The sequence below is a fragment of the Plecotus auritus genome (assembly GCF_963455305.1).
Source record: "Plecotus auritus genome assembly, chromosome: X".
In the NCBI taxonomy this organism is placed as follows: Eukaryota; Metazoa; Chordata; class Mammalia; order Chiroptera; family Vespertilionidae; genus Plecotus; species Plecotus auritus.
Window position 1 is genome coordinate 17,109,267 of NC_137784.1, and position 17,262 is coordinate 17,126,528.

The 17,262-nt window shown below is 54.2% G+C and overlaps 1 protein-coding gene across 1 annotated transcript; it reads right to left on the reverse strand.

Annotated features, from left to right (window-relative positions):
* Positions 1-687: 687 nt before the first annotated feature.
* Positions 688-11,424, reverse strand: ARX (aristaless related homeobox; the record flags this gene model as incomplete). Its single annotated transcript, XM_080652714.1, has 5 exons — positions 688-928; positions 3,035-3,363; positions 6,080-6,125; positions 8,748-9,591; positions 11,229-11,424. 5 exons carry the CDS (start codon positions 11,422-11,424, stop codon positions 688-690), a joined length of 1,656 nt encoding a protein of 551 aa, XP_080508840.1.
* Between the last annotated feature and the right edge of the window lie 5,838 nt (positions 11,425-17,262).

Genomic DNA, 17,262 nt, shown 5'->3' on the forward strand with positions numbered 1-17,262 from the left:
AATATACAAAGCTCTGTTCTTTTTTTAATAACAATGGTATGTACAGAATCAATAATCACAGTTGGTGACTTCAACAGTCCATATTCTAGCAGAGTATTTCCCTTTGGTTTGATATAAAAACCTTGGTTGGTGTATGATAAAGAAGAGAACAAGAACAAGACGCCCCTTTCCATTAAGTGCACTGTTAGCTATCTTACAGATTCGCATACGCTTCTCAGGCCCTGGCTTCATGCCGGGGCGGGGGGGGGGGCACGCTGGGGAGATCAACTTAGAGCGCCAAAATGCTATTTAAAAAAAAAAAAAAAGCTAAGTGGGATGTCGGGAGGAAGAGAGGATGGGCTTTTTAAATTTTTAACTTCGATACCAGGCGTCTTGGGGAGAAAACCTCCCCATCTTTTCAGTAAAGTAAGAATGGGAGAGAGTGGACGTCCGAGTTGGAGCAAGGTTGGCAGGAGTAGGGGGGTGGGGGGACAGAGACAGGGGAGGAGTGGACAGCCAGCCGAGGAGGTGCCACGTCCGGTAGCGCCGAGGGCCGCCTCGCCCGCATCCAGGCGGCTGCGAAAGCGGCTGCGCTCTCTCAGTGGCCTCTCGGAGTGTGCTGGTCCTCTGTTTCCATTTGGTCTTGAGTGGTGCTGAGTGAGGTGACCTTCGGGGGCGCGCCCGGGACTCGCGGGGGCGCGGCAGCCTTTAGCACACCTCCTTGCCCGTGCTGGTGCCCGGCAGGATGTTGAGCTGCGTGAGCTGCGCCGCGTGCTCCTTGGCCTTGAGCCTGAGCGCGGCTATGCTAGAGGCGCGTCTGTCTGCGGCCGCCGTGGCGGGGTCGGCCAGCGCGCCCGATGCCACCGCGCCCTCCACGGCCGGAGCAGGCTGTCTCAGGAGCGCGGCTGCGGTCGACGCGCTGGTCAGGGGGGCCATGGTGGAAAAGAGCCTGCGGGGAGAGCAAACAGCGCGGTCACGGCCTCGCGTCGGGAGCCGAGGGCGGCGCCTCCTGCCCGATGCCTCTGATCAGGGGAGCAGAGGGGCGCCGCCGCAGGGGGGGAGGCGCAGGCCCAGGATGGGCCGCGCGGGCTGGGGAGTAGGTAAGGGCGCGGGCGGGAAGCTGGGCGCCGCGAGAGGGCTTTACTAGGGCCGGGAGCAGACGGAGGAAAAAAAGATCAAAGGGCCAGATATTCCTGGAGAGGCCAAAGCCGGTCCGGAGAGAGGTCCCGCGGCCCAAAACCCCACTGCCCGGTTACACGGATTCCGTGCTTTCGCTTAAGAAGGGGGTTGTATTCCCAGACCCGCAGCTCCAATTGCCTGTAATACTATTTGCCAGGAGAGAGAAAAGGAGAGACAAAGAGAAAAAGGAAGCGGGGGGGGGGGGGAGGAAGAATCAAAACTGCTGAAGACCTACTCTGCAGGCTTTGGTACTCTCTCTAGGCCCTAGTCTAGGGCGCCCTATCTGCCCGGACTTCTTTGGCCCTGGAAAATCCAGCCCCGTTTGCCGACCTTCCCGCCAACAGGGCAGCCCGCCCGGGCCAATGATCGCGAGGTCCGGGTGGAGGCGCCCGCCTGTTGATTGCCCATGGAGAGAAGGCTATGACCTGCCAGAGGCCCTGCGTCCTGGCACAGCGACACCCTTTTCCCACCGCCTTCCCTTGTCCCAGAGAGCCTCTGGACACCCCACCGTCACGCACGCGGTGCACGGAGACATCCAAGCCTGCAACACTACTCCGTGCCACCACCTCCAGGCAGCACCGGGATTGCTCTGTGCGCTGCTGCCACCTGCTTTGCACAGCAACACAGCACCTGGGTTCTGGCCGGGAGGCTGTGAACAGCCCCTGGCCAGGAGACACCACCACCCCTACCCGCCCCGCCCCCTGCTTCTCCCCAGGGCTGTGGCTCCCCACCCCTGTAGGGCCAACTAGGGATTTCCAGGATTAGATATGAGCCCACTAGGGCTGGAGGAGAGCCTCCTGCCTCTCAACCCCTCATACCCGGCCCAGTACCCCCCTTTTCTATCTCTCAGGACCTCGCAGCCCGGTACCCAGCCGCGGTGCGCAGGCTTTAACAAGTCGCTTGTTGTCAGAAAGGAAAAGGGTGGGGAGCGGGGTGAGGAACACAGGACTTAAATCTTTTCCCATAAAGAAATCAAGTGTGGCCTGGAGGGGGCGCAACGTGCCCTGGTTCCACTAGGTAAACTGAGTCACTACACTGCAATGCACTCGCTATTTATTTGATTGGTTTTTGAAAATTTCTCTAAGATGATTTTTGTTATGTGGCTGCACAGTTGGATAAATCTATTATTTCTTTGTTCTCCCAAAGACAGATCATTGAAGCTGCATCAGTTTTATTTTCACTGCACTTTCCAACTTAATACATCCCTCCATTGTTTCTTTGTCTGTGTGATTATACAGACTTTTTATTCCATCATTTGATGTTCATTTAAAGAGAGGGAGTTATAACATACGATGAACTGTTTCTTTTATTTCGTTGTCTTGTGCCCCATGGGGGTTGGGGATTGCACAGACAGGGTATGGCTGGCAGCGGGTCACTTGAGTGATTAGGAGGATAGAGTCCGGGGAAGAGGAAAGAATTCTTTGCACCCAGAGGGCCCGTGGCCCCAGGTCTCCCGTGGAGACCAGGGCTTCGTTTCTCTGCCAGGCTTGAGGGCATGAGGAAGGATTTTTGCAAAACTTGCAGCCATCCCGGCCCAGTAGCCTACACCTGTACACTTTCACACACACACCCCCTATGGCCTGGGCTGCTGCTGCCTTGAAATGGTATTTTCACAGCTTTCACTGAACACTCACAATTTTCCTGGTTGTTACTGCCAACACGCTCTTTACCGCTCAGCCTCAAAAGTCATTCTCTTCCAGATCCACACTGTTTGAGGCAAAACTAGAGATGCTTTTCTTTGGCTAAATCTTTTAGGTTAGGCCAGAGAGAGAAGGTGTGTGTCTGCCTGTCCCGGGTCTCCTCCCCGATCCCAGGTCGTGTTTGTGTGTAGGGGGGAGACAGACAGACAGACAGACAGCCCGAGAGGGCGTGTTACCTGCCGAACGCAGGGCTGATGAAGGCTGGGTGCCGGAACACAGCGGCTCCGAGGAAAGTGCTCAGGCCCAGCGGCGCCCCGCTGGGCGGCAGGCTGGCCGAGCCCGGAGGCGGGGGCAGGCTCGGGAAGGCTGCGGCGGCCGCGGCGGCGGCGGCTGTCCAGGCGGAGTCGAGCGCCGGGTGGTGCGGAGGGAAGGGGCTGGCGTCTAGGTAGGGGCTGAGCGGGTGGGTGGCCGACAGTGGCCCGGGGAAGGGCAGCCCCGGAGGGTGGGTCTGCGCGCCCGCCTTCTCCCGCTTGCGCCACTTCGCCCGACGGTTCTGGAACCAGACCTGCAAGCGTCGAGAGCCCGGTTCAGTGCGGCTCCCCTCCCTCCTTTCCACCGCAGCCCGCCTCACCCCTCTCCAGCCTCAGGTTGTTCAAGGACACTTCTGGGGCCCGACGGGTGGTGAAAAGGAGCCCAAACTTAAAGCCAGCAGGAAACCTGGGCCAAGCAAACCCTTTCCAGTGGATATTTCAACGAACCTAGTTCTTCCCACGTTGAAGGAAAGTTGTTGGGTGTGTTTAGAGACGGGGAAAGCAAGGTTTAAAAGTCTAAGCAGTTGCTTGCTGTGCATCTTTAGACAGGTCACTTCGACCTCTCTTAACCTCAGTTTTCTAATCTGTAAAATGGGGTCATAAAACTGTACTCATAAGGCTGCTATGAGGAAGGAGTGAAAGGAGACGGGTGAAAGGTCACATCCAGAGTGGCGAAGGCGTATCAGCTTTTTTTTTGCTGCTCAGCAGCTATTTTCACCTACTTCAGCTTTACCCAGCAGCTGGCAAAGTCCCCGCTGTACATTGAAAAGGGGATGGGGAGGTGGTTCGTTTATTCTATCCAAACATGTCTATTGAACACCTAGAGTCCTAGGTTGGGCTCTGAGGTTTGGAAGGGGCTGGGAGGGAAGAAATGCCCACAGTAATTCCCGAACAAGCATACGTTTGGGGGTCTGGTTCCATGAAATGGAATACGGGGCACGCAGTCTGCCACCTGCAGGGCTGTGCCAGGGCCTGGTTCTGCCCAGGCAGACACTGACTGGTTGCGCCAGGGACGCAGCAATATCTGGACACCCAGAAATCAGGATACCTTTCGACTTTCTACTTTTTTCCACATCTTCGGAGCGAACAGGTCCTTCATTTTTTGGGTGTGTGTGTGGGGGGGATGTGGTTTAAATAGTTTATTTAAATAAGATAGTTGTAGGCTTGGGGGAGGTTTCCAGCACAAGGTGTCTTCCTAATTGTTAATAAAAGCAGTCTTAGTAGAGACCGTTACCTGAAGTGTGGCAGCTACCACAGTCTAAAAATAACTCCCGGAGCCTGAAATTATTTTTATGTGACCTGCTCATCACACCCACAGCTGAGATATATGTTCCGTCTCCCCTGAAGGCATTAATATTTTTAGGGCTGGGTTTATGCCTGCACACAAGTCTAAAAATTCAGAATGAACTCCAGGCTATACGGAGTTATATTAAAATATAATGTAAATGATCCCAGAGGAATATGTTGTAAAAATGTTTCAAAGACATCCGTGTCTTTCAAATAGACACACTGGGGGCTGTGGTTACCAGCACCAGTAGCTAAGCTTGGCTTGGCTTCTAGACAGCCACCCGGGGCAAGAAAAAATCCCGAATCCAAATCAGTTGATTACTTAAAAATTCTGCTGAAAAGGGACCCATCCATAACATTCCACCGCCTTCAAATAATCTATTTGTGAATTGCAGAAACAGACTGGTGTGGAAATTCAGAGGCTTGAAAAGGTAAGACTAGATGGGACCAAGCTGGGTGGGCAGCTTTTGTGTATCCAAATCTGTCTAGACGAGAATATCCGCCACTCCTCAGGGCAGTGAAAGGAGTCAGGGAGGGGGGCAGCGGGATAGAATGCCCTCAAAGAACGTGGAAACCTTTTACAGACGGATCGCCTCTCCCGGCTCAGCTGCAATTATCAAGATGTCCCCCTGCAATTCCTCATTATTGAATTAATACCTCTGAGGCCCCCCAAAGGTAAACGAAAGGACTCTAATAATTCATATTCACTTAATTACATCTTCTCCAGTGAATAGAGACAGAGGAGAAGGGGAGGGGGGCAGTCTCTTTCTTTTTAAAAGTTATTTAACTTTCCCACGACTCGTTCCCCTGAGCTGAAAATGCGGAGTTGCTGTCACATCTCTGTTTGACAATGGAGAAATGTGTCAACAGAAAGGAGGGGGGCAGGCCTCATCATTAGCCCTCTAATGCAAGAAGCTGTTGTGTATTAAATGAGCCATATGGAATTTATTGTGCTTTATCAGCGCTCGATTTTGACTGTAAAGTGATTCACTCAGCTCCCAGCTCAGGGACATCTGTTTTCTGTTGGCCATCGGGCTGCGCAGTGTTGATCGTCTCTTTGGTTATGAGGCCTGGGTTCGGAAATGCACTCTGGTATGGGGCTGCAAACACCTTTAATAGCATTGCACTCACTCCCTATTAGATCAATGTGGGCTCATTGCTATAAAAAATGGGAAATCAAATAGCATTAGCCAGCTCCTTGTGTGGGCAGAGGGGAAATCAAACAGCATTTTGCCTTCAAATGGCCCTGTTTGTTCTAGCGCTAAGTGGGCTTTTATGAAGCCCAATCCGGAGACTTAATCGCAGCCAAATACCTGCTTGGAGCTGAGCGGATTTGTCTAACAACCAAATCCATGCTCCATCCCATTATTTCAATCAGGAGAAGGCAGTCCAAGGATTGGTTCCTGCAGGGGCTCCTGAACTTCAGCCTCAGTGACCCTGAAACCCCTTTTCTTCTTTAAGGCCCCCAAACCCAGAAACCTTCCCCTGCACCCTCCCAGGCCTTCAGATTCTAATATCTTTTAGTGCGTGGATGAACGTTTAGCTCTCTTTTTCTGATTCCGCTTCTCTTCCTTTAATAAAAGGGGTCTCCACGCCCCCCAATTCCTTCAATCTATCTCCTTCCCCCATTCCTCCCCCCAGTCCACCTCCCCCCACTTCCTCCCCGTCTTGGGAGCAGCTCACCTGGACTCGGGCCTCAGTCAAGTCCAGCCTCATGGCCAGTTCCTCCCTGTAAGAAAGCAACACAGACAGGTCACAGCAAACTCCAGCATCGCTCAGTCTCCTTCCCTGGCTGGCAGGCCTCCCCTGGCTGCTTGCCCTCACCCCCAAACACGTGGGCATCACCATCCCTTCAACACCGGAGTGCCTGCTGTTTGATTGAGAACATTAAAAATGCAACAGCATTGCCAGATAGGGGATGTTATATATTATATCACATTACATTCAAGGGTGACAAGGGTGGCTTCCTGAGTCTGTAAGTCTAGAGAACTGGGCACTCAGATTCTCTCCCACTGTCTCTTAAGACAGAGTTAGACAACACAAACACACACGCTCACACACTTGGTGCTTATATCATGTTTTGTCCTAATAGTACTAGTGAATGGGAGAACTCGGCACTCAATTTTTTAAAATGTTTATGCCCTCTTTAAAAAATTTCTCTCTCTCTCTCTCTCCACCTCTATGCCTTTCCCTCCATCTCTCTCCCCCCTTCCTCCCTCCCTCCCTCCCCCGCTTAGGTCATACTCCCCATTACCCTCTGGAGATATGTTAAGCTTATTAAGAGTTCAGTGGGGTAATTTTTCGATTAAACAAAATTCTGCGCACCTCCTGACTCCAGTGCCCACTACAAACCCTGCCCATCTCAGGGGAAGTCAATTTAACTGAAACCCTACCCCGTCATTGCAGTTATTACTGCGACAATTAAGGCAAATAGGAAACCATTAAGATGCTGTAAAAAGGCTTAAGACCTGTTTACCGAAAATATGAGCGCGCCCAGAATAATTGGCTCCCCGATAGCTAATACTAGTTAATACGAAAGAGCGGGGGCTGCCCCAGCCAGAGACCCCGGTTGCACTGGCAGGCCCCCAGTCCACACCCGAAACTTCAGGACCCGGGGAAAGCAGGTTCCCTAAGCGCTTCTGGCCGCCCCCTGCTTTGGGGAGCACCAGCGACTTAAAACCACACTCCTGGCTGGAGCCCAGCAAGAACCCGAGGGCTCTAACTAACCGCTGTGTCCAAAAGAGGTAGAAGTGGGGTGGTGGGGAGGAGCTGCCCCCCCTCCCCCCTTCTCCGGCTCTGGTTCCCCTTGGAGAAGCTAAAGGAGGGCAGACCCGGATGCCAACTGACACCACATCATTTTCTTCTTTTGAAATCCACGTGTGATAAATGCAAAAAGCCGTCTGCTCGTTAGCTATTTGACAGCACACACTGATACATATATATTTAATGATAATGAAGGCCTGGAAGACATAGGGCAGGACCAAGTTTAGCTCAAGAGATGACCAAATCTCATACCTTTGCCCAGCATCCAATCTATGTTTTTTTTCTGTTTCGGGTTAGGAGAGCGTTTGGCAATTAATTGCCAGAGCAACTGCACTTTAGAGTTGGCCTAAGCAACCATTTCTCCTTCGGTTCAAAGGGGCGGGCAGCTTTCCGCTTCCAAAATGCGCATTGAAAAGCTGCACACGTCTCCTGCGAAAGAGCTTGCCCGAGCTTAAGGAGCCCCGCGGCAGGCAGGCACCTCTCTTTCTCCCTCCCCGCTGGAGAAGTGTGCCCTAACCCTGGCTCCTCGCCGGAGCCCGAGACCTTGGCCTTAGGGTGGGGGAGGAAGGTCCCAGCTGGGCTGGCACCCCAGGTCAGATGAAGAAATGCCGGCCAGGGGCCCAGTAATCTCACAGGCTTTTTTTCCAAAACACACACACACACACACACACACACACTCACACACACATACGGGACACGCACTCTCGGGTGGGCTCGGAGGGGAGCGGAACCATGCGGAACACCCGGGTTGGGTTGGCCACCCATCAAACAGAAAAATCCCCCCAGCTGTTCCATCTAAGGCTGGCCAGGCTTCCAGCGATTATTGCCCACCCTGTAAACCCGTATTCATGAAACGAACGCCGGGTTAATGTGATGGGGGGGAGAGGAGAGCGCTGCACAGACCCCCCCACCCCCCACTCCCCGTGTGCAGATAGCAAACAGTGCTCCGTTCTGACTTCCTTCGGTTCTTTCAGGAGTCCTCACACCACAGAACTTGGGGCTTTTGAAAGGCCTCCGCAGGCGCGGGCTCCAGCTTCACTGCGAACAGCGTAACTGATACCCACCCGGCTCCTGGGGCGTCAGGCTCGGGGGGAGCTAGCGCCCACGCAGCGACCAAAAATAGCCCCTGCTTTGCCTCGGCGACGAGGAGCCGCAGAGCTTCCTGCGCGTCGCCTGGAACCCGGCCGGGACGCTGCGCCCCGGGCCTCCGCGTTCTGTGCGCAGGGAACTCGCCTCTCCAAGGTGGCAGGTTCAGGCGCCCTTTGGAGAGGGCTTTTCTTTCTCTCTAAAACTTGTACTTGGGGGGAAAAAAATTAAACTGGATAGACCCTCCTTGGGAAGGAAAGAAATCGTCCCAGGCTGAACTTCAAGTCCGGAGTAGGGGCTGGGGAGGGGAGGTGGGGAGTTCCCGGTGAACAGGGGTGGGTGCGTTGGGATGGCGCCTGAGTCGAGTGCAGGAGCGAAGTCCTTGCCTCCAGCTGGGGGCCGTGGGGGGGGGGGGAAGAGGGGGCTGCCCGCCCGCCTCTCTTCTCTGGAGCCCGCCGGCGCCCTCCAGCCGCGGCCGCCGGCCCTCCCCGCGCGCGCGTACCTGGTGAAGACGTCTGGGTAGTGCGTCTTCTGAAAGGCCCGCTCCAGCTCCTCCAGCTGGTAGCTGGTGAACGTGGTGCGGTAGCGCCGCTGTTTGCGCTTCAGCAGCCCCTCCTCGGAGTCGCTGCCCGCAGACAGGCACACGCTGTCCTCGCCGTCCTTGCCCTCGGCGTCCTCTGGGTGCAGCAGCAGCTCCTCCTTGGGTGACAGCTCCCCGCCCTCGGTGGCCACAGTGGCGGCTGCAGCGGCGGCGGCCACCACGCTGGTGGCGGCCACGGCGCAGCGTCGGGGCTCCTTGAGCAGCGCGCGGGCATCGTCCTCCAGCAGCTCCTCCTCGTCGTCCTCCAGCAGCTCCTCTTCCTCGTCCTCGTCCTCTTCGTCTTCCAGCAGCTCCTCCTCGTCCTCCTCGGCGCCCGTGCCACCACCCGCCGCCGGGTTACCGCCGGGGCCGCCGGCTGCGCCGAGGCGCTCGTCCGGGTGCGCGGCGCCCCCCGGGCCGCCCAGCTCGTCCAGCGCGGGCGGTGGCGGCACGAAGGGCGCCCCGTTCTCACGGTACGACTTGCTGCGGCTGATGCTCACCTGCGGCGCCTGGCTGATCTTGAGCGTGTCCCAGGCCGCGGCGGCGACAGCGGCGGCAGCCACGGCGGCCCCCGCGCCGTCCGAACGCGCGGTTGGTGGCGGTGGCGGAGGGGCCTCCCCCCGCGGACCCGCGGTGGCCGCCGCTGCCGCAGCCGCCGCCGCGGCGCCCTGGAGGAGGCGGCCCCCGCCGGGGCCATACAGGCGCCGCAGCTTGGGCGGCAGGTGCAGCTCGGCCTCAAACGGGGTGCTGCTGCCCTTGGGGGAGCCTGCGGGCAAGGGAAAATGGTCAAGGGGCCAGCCGGGCCGGCGTCTGGGACAGAGCCGCTGCCGGGCGGCCCGCCCCTGCTCCCTGGGCGCCTGGGCCCCCCGCGTACCCACCTCTGCCTGCCCCCTCGTGTCACCAAGACTTCTATGCCTTCACCTCCTTCCCCACTTTTCTCGCTTTTCCTTTTTCTTTGCATCTTTCTCTTTTTCCCTTTCTTGTTTCCCTTTTTCCCTTCTCTTTCCTCCGTCCCTCCCTTCTTTCCTTCCCCTCTCCTGTTCTTCCTTTTATTTCCTTCCATTTCTGTCTCCCTCTCACAGTTGCTCCCTTTCTTTCCTTATCTTAATCTTCTCCCCATTCCTTTCTTTCTCTTTTTGTGCGCCCCCCACACACACACACACACCTCCATTTCTTTTTCTTTCCCTTGTCCTCTTTCTCACTTTTTCCCCTTCCCATTTCAGGGCAGGACGAATCTAAAATCATTCAACAACTTTAAAAAAATGATAGTCTCCCTGAAAGCTTTGCGCACGAACAATGCCTGCTGCTCTGCCCTGGGGGCCTTGGATGGCCAGAGGGGCGCTGGCCCGAGGGGGACCCCTAAGGGGAGCGGCCCTGAGCCCGGGCCGCGCCCCAGCAGTCAGCAGCCCGAGCGGGGCGGGGGCTCCTTGCCCAGAAAGGCCAAGAAAAACTGTTTTGGCGAAAATAGGCTCAGAAGGGCTCGAGTGGAGGTAGAAGGGGGGGGGGGGGGTGCAACAGGCAAGGCTGCCCCTTCCCTTCGAGGAAGTGCCTGGCACAGGTGCCACAGCAGGCTAAAAAAAAGAAAAGGAAAAAGTCAGTCTTATTTTAAATGGCCCCTTCTCCGCCCTGCCATCCGCTCCAGTCTTCCATGTGGCTGGACGGCTGGTTTTCGGGTTTTAGAAGAAATCAACAATTCCTCCCCTGTGACACCTCTGCAGCCAGCTCAAGGCGAAACTTGAGTGTAACAGAGTCGGAGCAAAACGACAGTTGATATGGAATTTTTAAATTTAGAAAAAAAAACCTTTTAAACATCTCAACTCTATTTTTAAAAATAACATAGCAGAGAAAAAATAGCATCCAGAAGCTGCACATTTCATACATTTCAAAATACAGTAAGTATAGCATTTGGGGAATCCCTGGGAGATGTTTTGCAAAGGTTGGGTTTAACATACAATGTTTAAAAAAATAAAAGCAAAGCACCACGTTTAAAGAAATATTCCAAAGAGGAAAGGCCAAGGCTCACTCTGCCTGGACACCCCCCCTCTCAGATTTTGGGGTTCTTGTCTTCAAGTTGTTACAAGGGTCCACCCAGCACCTGCGGTTTCTGACCTGCCGCGCCTCTTCCGAGCACCCCCAAGGCCACCAAAGGGGGGCAATTAAACGACCTAAGAACCAACACCAAGAACCTAAGGGCCCCCAAAGAGAAGCTTGGCCTCTGCTTTTTCTGGAAGCAGAGAGGGAGGGAGAGAGCCCCTGGTGAAGCTTTGAGACACCAGGCCTCAAAGTTGTTCCCTCTCTTTCCTCCATCTCCATCTTGACCACCCCAGGGCCCTGAACCCCATCATCTAACATCCAAACCAGTGCCCACAGCCCTTTGCATGTGCCTGGCGGGCGCAGCCTTACCTTGCAAGGCCTTTTCCTGGTCGGCGCGGCTAGCCAGCGGGGCGGGCAAGCTCTGCGCTGCTCCCAGCAGCCGCATTTTGCACGGGCTCCTCCGGCCCAGGATGCTTTCAATGCAGTAGGAGGAGAGCAAAGTTGGAGATTTACTTTTGCACTCAGGCCTCTCGGAGCAGCCCTCCTCCTGGTACTGATTGCTCATGGCTGGGGCTTTTTCCTTGGGCGCAGAAAGCGGGCCGCTCTCTGCTTCTCCTGGCGGGTGGGATGGATGGGTGTGTGTTGGGGGCTAGGGGTAAGATGGGGGTTATAATGGATATTATTGCGATCTCTGTTCTCTCTGCCTCCCTTAGTTGTCGGCTGCCGGCTCCTGCCCTGCTGGTGGCCAGAGCTCGCCCTCTCCGTGCTCAGGACAGGCAGTAACAAGTGTAGTGAGCCCGGGGAGCGGAGCTCTGGAGTCTCTCTCCTCCACGTGCTCAGAGGCGTCCTGTGATTGGCTCTCACCAGAGGCCCGTCTGCGGGATGAGCGCAAAGCCCGAACTGGATTACGGAAAGGCGGGGGGGGGGGTAGCAGTGGGCACTACCCTAGTTAATTTTCTTTCTCTTTTTTTGTTTTTAATGAACAACTTTCTAAGTTCTCCATCCTCTTCTTGCAGCTCCTCCTTTAACCCTTTAGGGCTGGCCTGAAGCTCCAGCTTATTCGGATGTCAGACCTGTGGGTGCTACTTGGGCCACGTGCGCCCCTTCCACCCACCGGAGGCCCTCGCTCCCTGGAAGCGAGACCTTGAGGTTCGCGTTCAGAACGACTTGGCACTTTTCAAAGCCATACTGCGCTTCCAGGACAGTGCCTTGACCTCAGTGGCGTTCTGTCGCCATCCTCGTTAGGTCGGACGGGCCTCCGAGGTGCCAGGGTGAAGGCCCCAAGCCAACATCTGCGGTTGGGGCGTTCAGTTTTCTCTTGTGTCTTCACGCAGAACCCAGCAGTTGCCTGCTTCTTGGTAGCGTCCTCGAACCTCTCTCATCTCCATCTTCAACTCTGGAAAAAGTCCCCTTAAAGACAAAGCTCTGCCAAAGGCGCGAGGCCTTACCTACAGGACAGAAAGGGACGGGAGAGTGTCAGCTGCGAGGAGGGGTGGCTGGGGACAGGTTTGGGAGTCCCCCTCCTCTCCTCGGACTCGTTTCCCCCCCCCCCCCCCAACACGTTCGCCTCAGTAGTGAGGCCGATGTCTTGAGGCTGGACGCTCTCACACCGCGGCGGAGCAGAACCTGCAGGGGACCGAGCGAGCGCTCCGGCATGGGAGGGATCCGGGTTCGCTTCAACCAAATCTAAGCGCCTAACATTCTGACTTCCCTTGGCCTGGCTCCCAGAGGCAAAGGTGAGAGAGTCAGCCTGGGGGACAGTGTGTTTCTTCCCAAGCAGCTTCCTGCGCGTCCAGCGTTGAGAACTAAGATCCAACTCGGATTGAAGTTGGGCCGAGCCCCGGGCGAGGGGCTGGCACGGACGTTCTCCTGGCTTGGGTGCAGGACCCAGGGGACAGCCAGGGACCCCGATGCTGGCAGGGGGCGAGGGGGCCGAGGATTTTGGTTGGGAGAGGGGCCGGGGAGGCGAAATCCATGCCGGGTTTTCCTCTCTCAACCCCTCCAATGTGTCAAAGAGAAAAGCGCTTTTACAAAGGATTATACTTGAATCACTTTCAGACCGTATTTTAAAATACAAGGATGCATAACTGGGATGTTTTTTCAGCCATAAACATCTGCATAACTCTTGGGTGCTGGTGGGTGGATGGCAGACAGTGCGGACTGGCTTGGCAGGAGCATTCAAGCCACTACTTGAGGGTGATGAAGCGTTGGAAATAGGCGCATTGACAGTGTAAATACTAATGCTGATCTTACTCCTGCTGTTAAAGGCAAGCGGAAAAGGATGTCTCGCTCTGTCCCTTTCCGTCTCTGTCTCCCTCTGGCTTTTAGTTTCTCACCAGTTTTTCCCCATACTTGGATGAATGCGATGGGGGACAGAGGAGAACCTCAACTATCTCTGACATTTTTCTTTATTTCAAAATTTATCTTTATTGTTGAAAATATTACAGATGTCCCCAACCCCCCGCCCCCACCCCCTCTACCGCGCTCACGGACATTTGCTTTTCTCTTATGCCCGCTCTGCTGTTCCAAGGCGCCTAGAATCTTCTGCCTTTCCTGCATTCTTCCTTTTCCATCCTCACCGATAGTTTGGTGTTTTTATATCGTCCCGTTCAGCTTTAAACTAACCTTCTGCGCGCTGATTCCCTCCTCCTTCCCTCCCGGTCCCGGAGAGCCCACTCCCGCCGGCCGTGCGGGTCTCAGCACAGCGGAGAGGCATAAAGACACACCGGTCTCTCCGCAGCCTCCTGCCTCGGACCCTCGCGGGAGTCCCCGCGCTAGTTGCTGGGAGAAAGACGCAGACACTTTTCCCTCCCCGGCGGGCCCCGCGTCGGAAATCCACAAGACCCGGCTGCCGAGTGACTTCAGAGTCGGCTCCGCACACGCAAAGAGTGGGCTGGAAACGAGTCCAAAAAAGATTCTATGAAATAAAAAGATACACAAAATTCACAAATCAGTTCTGAGAACCCAATGGGGGTTTCAACTCTCCATCCCCCTCCTCCCCCTTTTGCAGCTGTTCTCCTTTAAAAAAAAAGTTGGACTTTCTGCTGGGGTGTATTCTAATTTTAATCATCCATTGTAAAAGGGGAGGTTAACATAGAATTTCTGGTTCTGACTTCATGTCCCCTGGAATTAAATCTAATTCTTTTAATGGAATAGAATGTGTTTCTTTGGGAAACCTGTGTGAAAACACTAGCTTTGTTATTTTATTTTGTTTATTTTTGGTACTTTCTAATCAATTTTTCAAGTGAGGTTATTGGGAAGACAGTCCATTCACTTCTGGGAGAGGGGCCTGACCCAGCTAATTTTACACCCAGCAGCGCTGAAATGATCTTCATCACAATACTCAACTTCAAAATCTACAATCCACTCTGGCTATTCCCTAAAGATTAATTTTTCTTAAAGCTCAGAAAAGTTTACTAACATATCCACAGGGAGACACAGATGTTGGCATCGCCATGGTGCCTAATCAGAATATGGGGTTAAGATGTGTGTTATCCTGTATGTTATTTTAGAAAACAAATGTTGATGCCTCTAATATTTGGGAAGAATTTAATTGATCTGTTGAGTTAGGCAGACTTTTAAGAACTGGGCTATATAAGATTATGTATAAAATGCCAATTTAATATTCACCCTCAAAGCAAAATGACACTTCACTTTCTTTTCACCTCACTTTGTTCCCTTTCTTTTAGCCACTAATCAAAAGTCATTTCATATCAGCGATGCTAGTCTTCACGTTTGTACTTGGTTATTCACAACTCCTGGCTCCTGTAACCGTTGGGGATTGTAATTGTTGGATTTCTTTTCCTGGGCTGCCTGGAAAACAATGGTTGGCAGTTCGTCTGCTTTAAAAATCAGCCACTAAAATAAAAAGGACAATCGTGGCCAGAAGCGAGGGTCAGAAGTGTTGAAAACTGTTGCTTATGGGAAACACGAGGTTTGTCCCCAGGTCGGGAAGTGGTAATTACCTGGAAGAGGAGAATGGACGAAACCCCCTTCTTTTCTGTGGTGAGAGCTAATTCTACATGGTAGTTTCAAAATTGTATTTGCAAGAAATACTGGATACGGGGGTAGCAGTTAGATGGCATTATACAGGAAAAAATGTTTGGAGGAGTTAACCTTGCACACTTCTCATTTGAGATGCCTTAATTTATTGTGCAATATACACATAGATAAATAAAGCTGTAACGGGCTTCCAGCCACACCGGACGGCTCAGGTCCCCTTAAATTATGCTCAACCTCTTCAAAACATGTATTTAAACAATAGAAATAAACTTCATTGGAGTCTGGTGACCAATTTGGAAGCCATTGGAAGGCAAGACAATAAGTCCTGATTACACGCAAGGATTCTCTGTGATGTGCTATCCCCTTTGCCAAGTCATTTTGCTGTTTTATTTATTTAATTTCTTTTTTTTAAAAAAACACAAACTTTCATTTATGGTCTTCCGCAACCTGCTAATTTAACACTGGAGCGTGTTACTGCAGTGTTAGGAGGAGAGAAAGAGGGAGAGAAAACAACAATACTGCAATGATCCAAATGATACAGTGGAATTATAGCAATTATAGTTCTACTTGTGGAAGAAAACCTTGCTGAGATCAGGCAAACAAACTGAAGCCTTGTGAGGATAACAAGCGTGGGGATTGACAGCCGGCGCTGGGAAGAACCGGAGGGCACAAGCAGAAATATTTGTCTCTCCCCCACCCCCTTAACTCCAACCAGTCAAGGTTAACCTCCTCTAATGCTGCTTTCAAAGTCTTAGCCACTTCCTGGAAGTCTGGTGATGGGAGGAAATGTAACATAATCCGCTTGCCTGGCACTTGCCCCTCGCCTTATCAGCCCCTGCTGGCCCTCCACCCCTTACCCCTGCCCCGGTTCTCCCCACGGCTGCTGCTGGGGTCTCCCTGCGGACCGTGTTTGTTTGTTGATGTGTTTTCAAAGGAGCAGCCGGTGGAAAGAAAGGTCCGAGGGGAGTGATCACTTGGATTTCCAGGGAAGACTCCTTGGCGATGCTCATCCTTCCCTCTTCGCCATGTCGATCGCTGAGCCGTGGGTTCCACCATCAGGGCTCGGCTGGGAGAGGTTTTTTGGGAAGCGTCCCGAGGACAACGGCCCTCAAGGTATGGACGTGGCGTGTGATTATGGTGTTAGGACAGCTCCCCTGATCTGCAAACTTCGCCACTTTCGGTTACCCTTCAGCGACCAGGAAAGGGGGTGGAGGAGCGAGAACTAAAGAGAAAACAGCCCACCCCAACCATCCTGGAGGCCAACCGAGGAATGTTTACGCAAAGCCAGGCAACGCGGTCGCAGCCTCACATCTGCCCTGGGAAGGGAGGGGGGGGGGTCTCCTCCTACGGAGGAGAGGCAAGTGGTTGGGCTCTCACCCTGAGCCCCCATCTCCTGCCGCACGCACCCCCAGGTTTCCAGCCCCAACAGGGAAACTTCTCCGCGCCCTGAAATCACCAAGACCTCGTTGTTCCTCTCCAACGCCGCACGGCGGGAGTCCGGGTGCGTCCAGGGTCCAGGCGCCCCCGGTGCAGCTGCTTCTCTGTAGCTGCTCCCGGCGACCCCGGACGTGGCGGGGGGCACAGGTTGCAGGCGAGCTACGAGCGCCCCAGCGCCCGCGTTAGTGCGGAGGCCTCGCCGACCCCGGCTGCCCGCGTCCCCACACAGCCAAGCCCCCTCTCGGGCTGGGCTCGGTGCCACGGCCAGAGCGCGCCCCCTAGCGGGGGCTCCGGGTGTGCCGGGCCCTCCCGCCGCAGCCTCTGGGGACTCAAGTTGGCAGATCCGAGGGATCCGGCAGGAATGAATGGGGGAAGAAAACAAAAGCCTTGGAAACATTTCCAAGTGTGCAATAAAAGACCCATCTGTACCTTTCTTCTCCAGCGCGTTCGTGGGTAATGTCCCCCGATGCGCGCGCGAGGGGAGATAATTGCTGGGTGGATGCTTGCCGGCGAACCTCAGGAAACACTGGCCCGAGAAGTGGAATAATTGGGACTGGGGCGAAGGGAAGCGTGCCGAGGCTGCCCAAGTCTGAATCCCCTGTGTCTGGCGCGTTGATGGGGACCTGGCTGCCCGTGCCCTCAGTCCCTAGTGAGGGGTCATCTCAAGGTCGCCACAGTGGTATTTATTTTATTTAAATCGGTCTCTGTGGCACGCACACATTCAACCTCTCTGATCCCCTCCCGCCTTCTGGTTTTAGGAGTCTCCTTTTTTTTTAATTTTGAACTTGATGATCCCTACCTACTATCTCTGTGATCCCCCCACCTCTGACTTGATGCTCCCCTAGTTACATCCTCCAACCCCAGATTCCACTACTCTCCACTGCTCCCAAACCACCTACTCCCTCCCGGTCTGGCCAGAAATGGGGAGAAAAGCAAGGTGTTTGTCCACTCCCCTTTGACATGT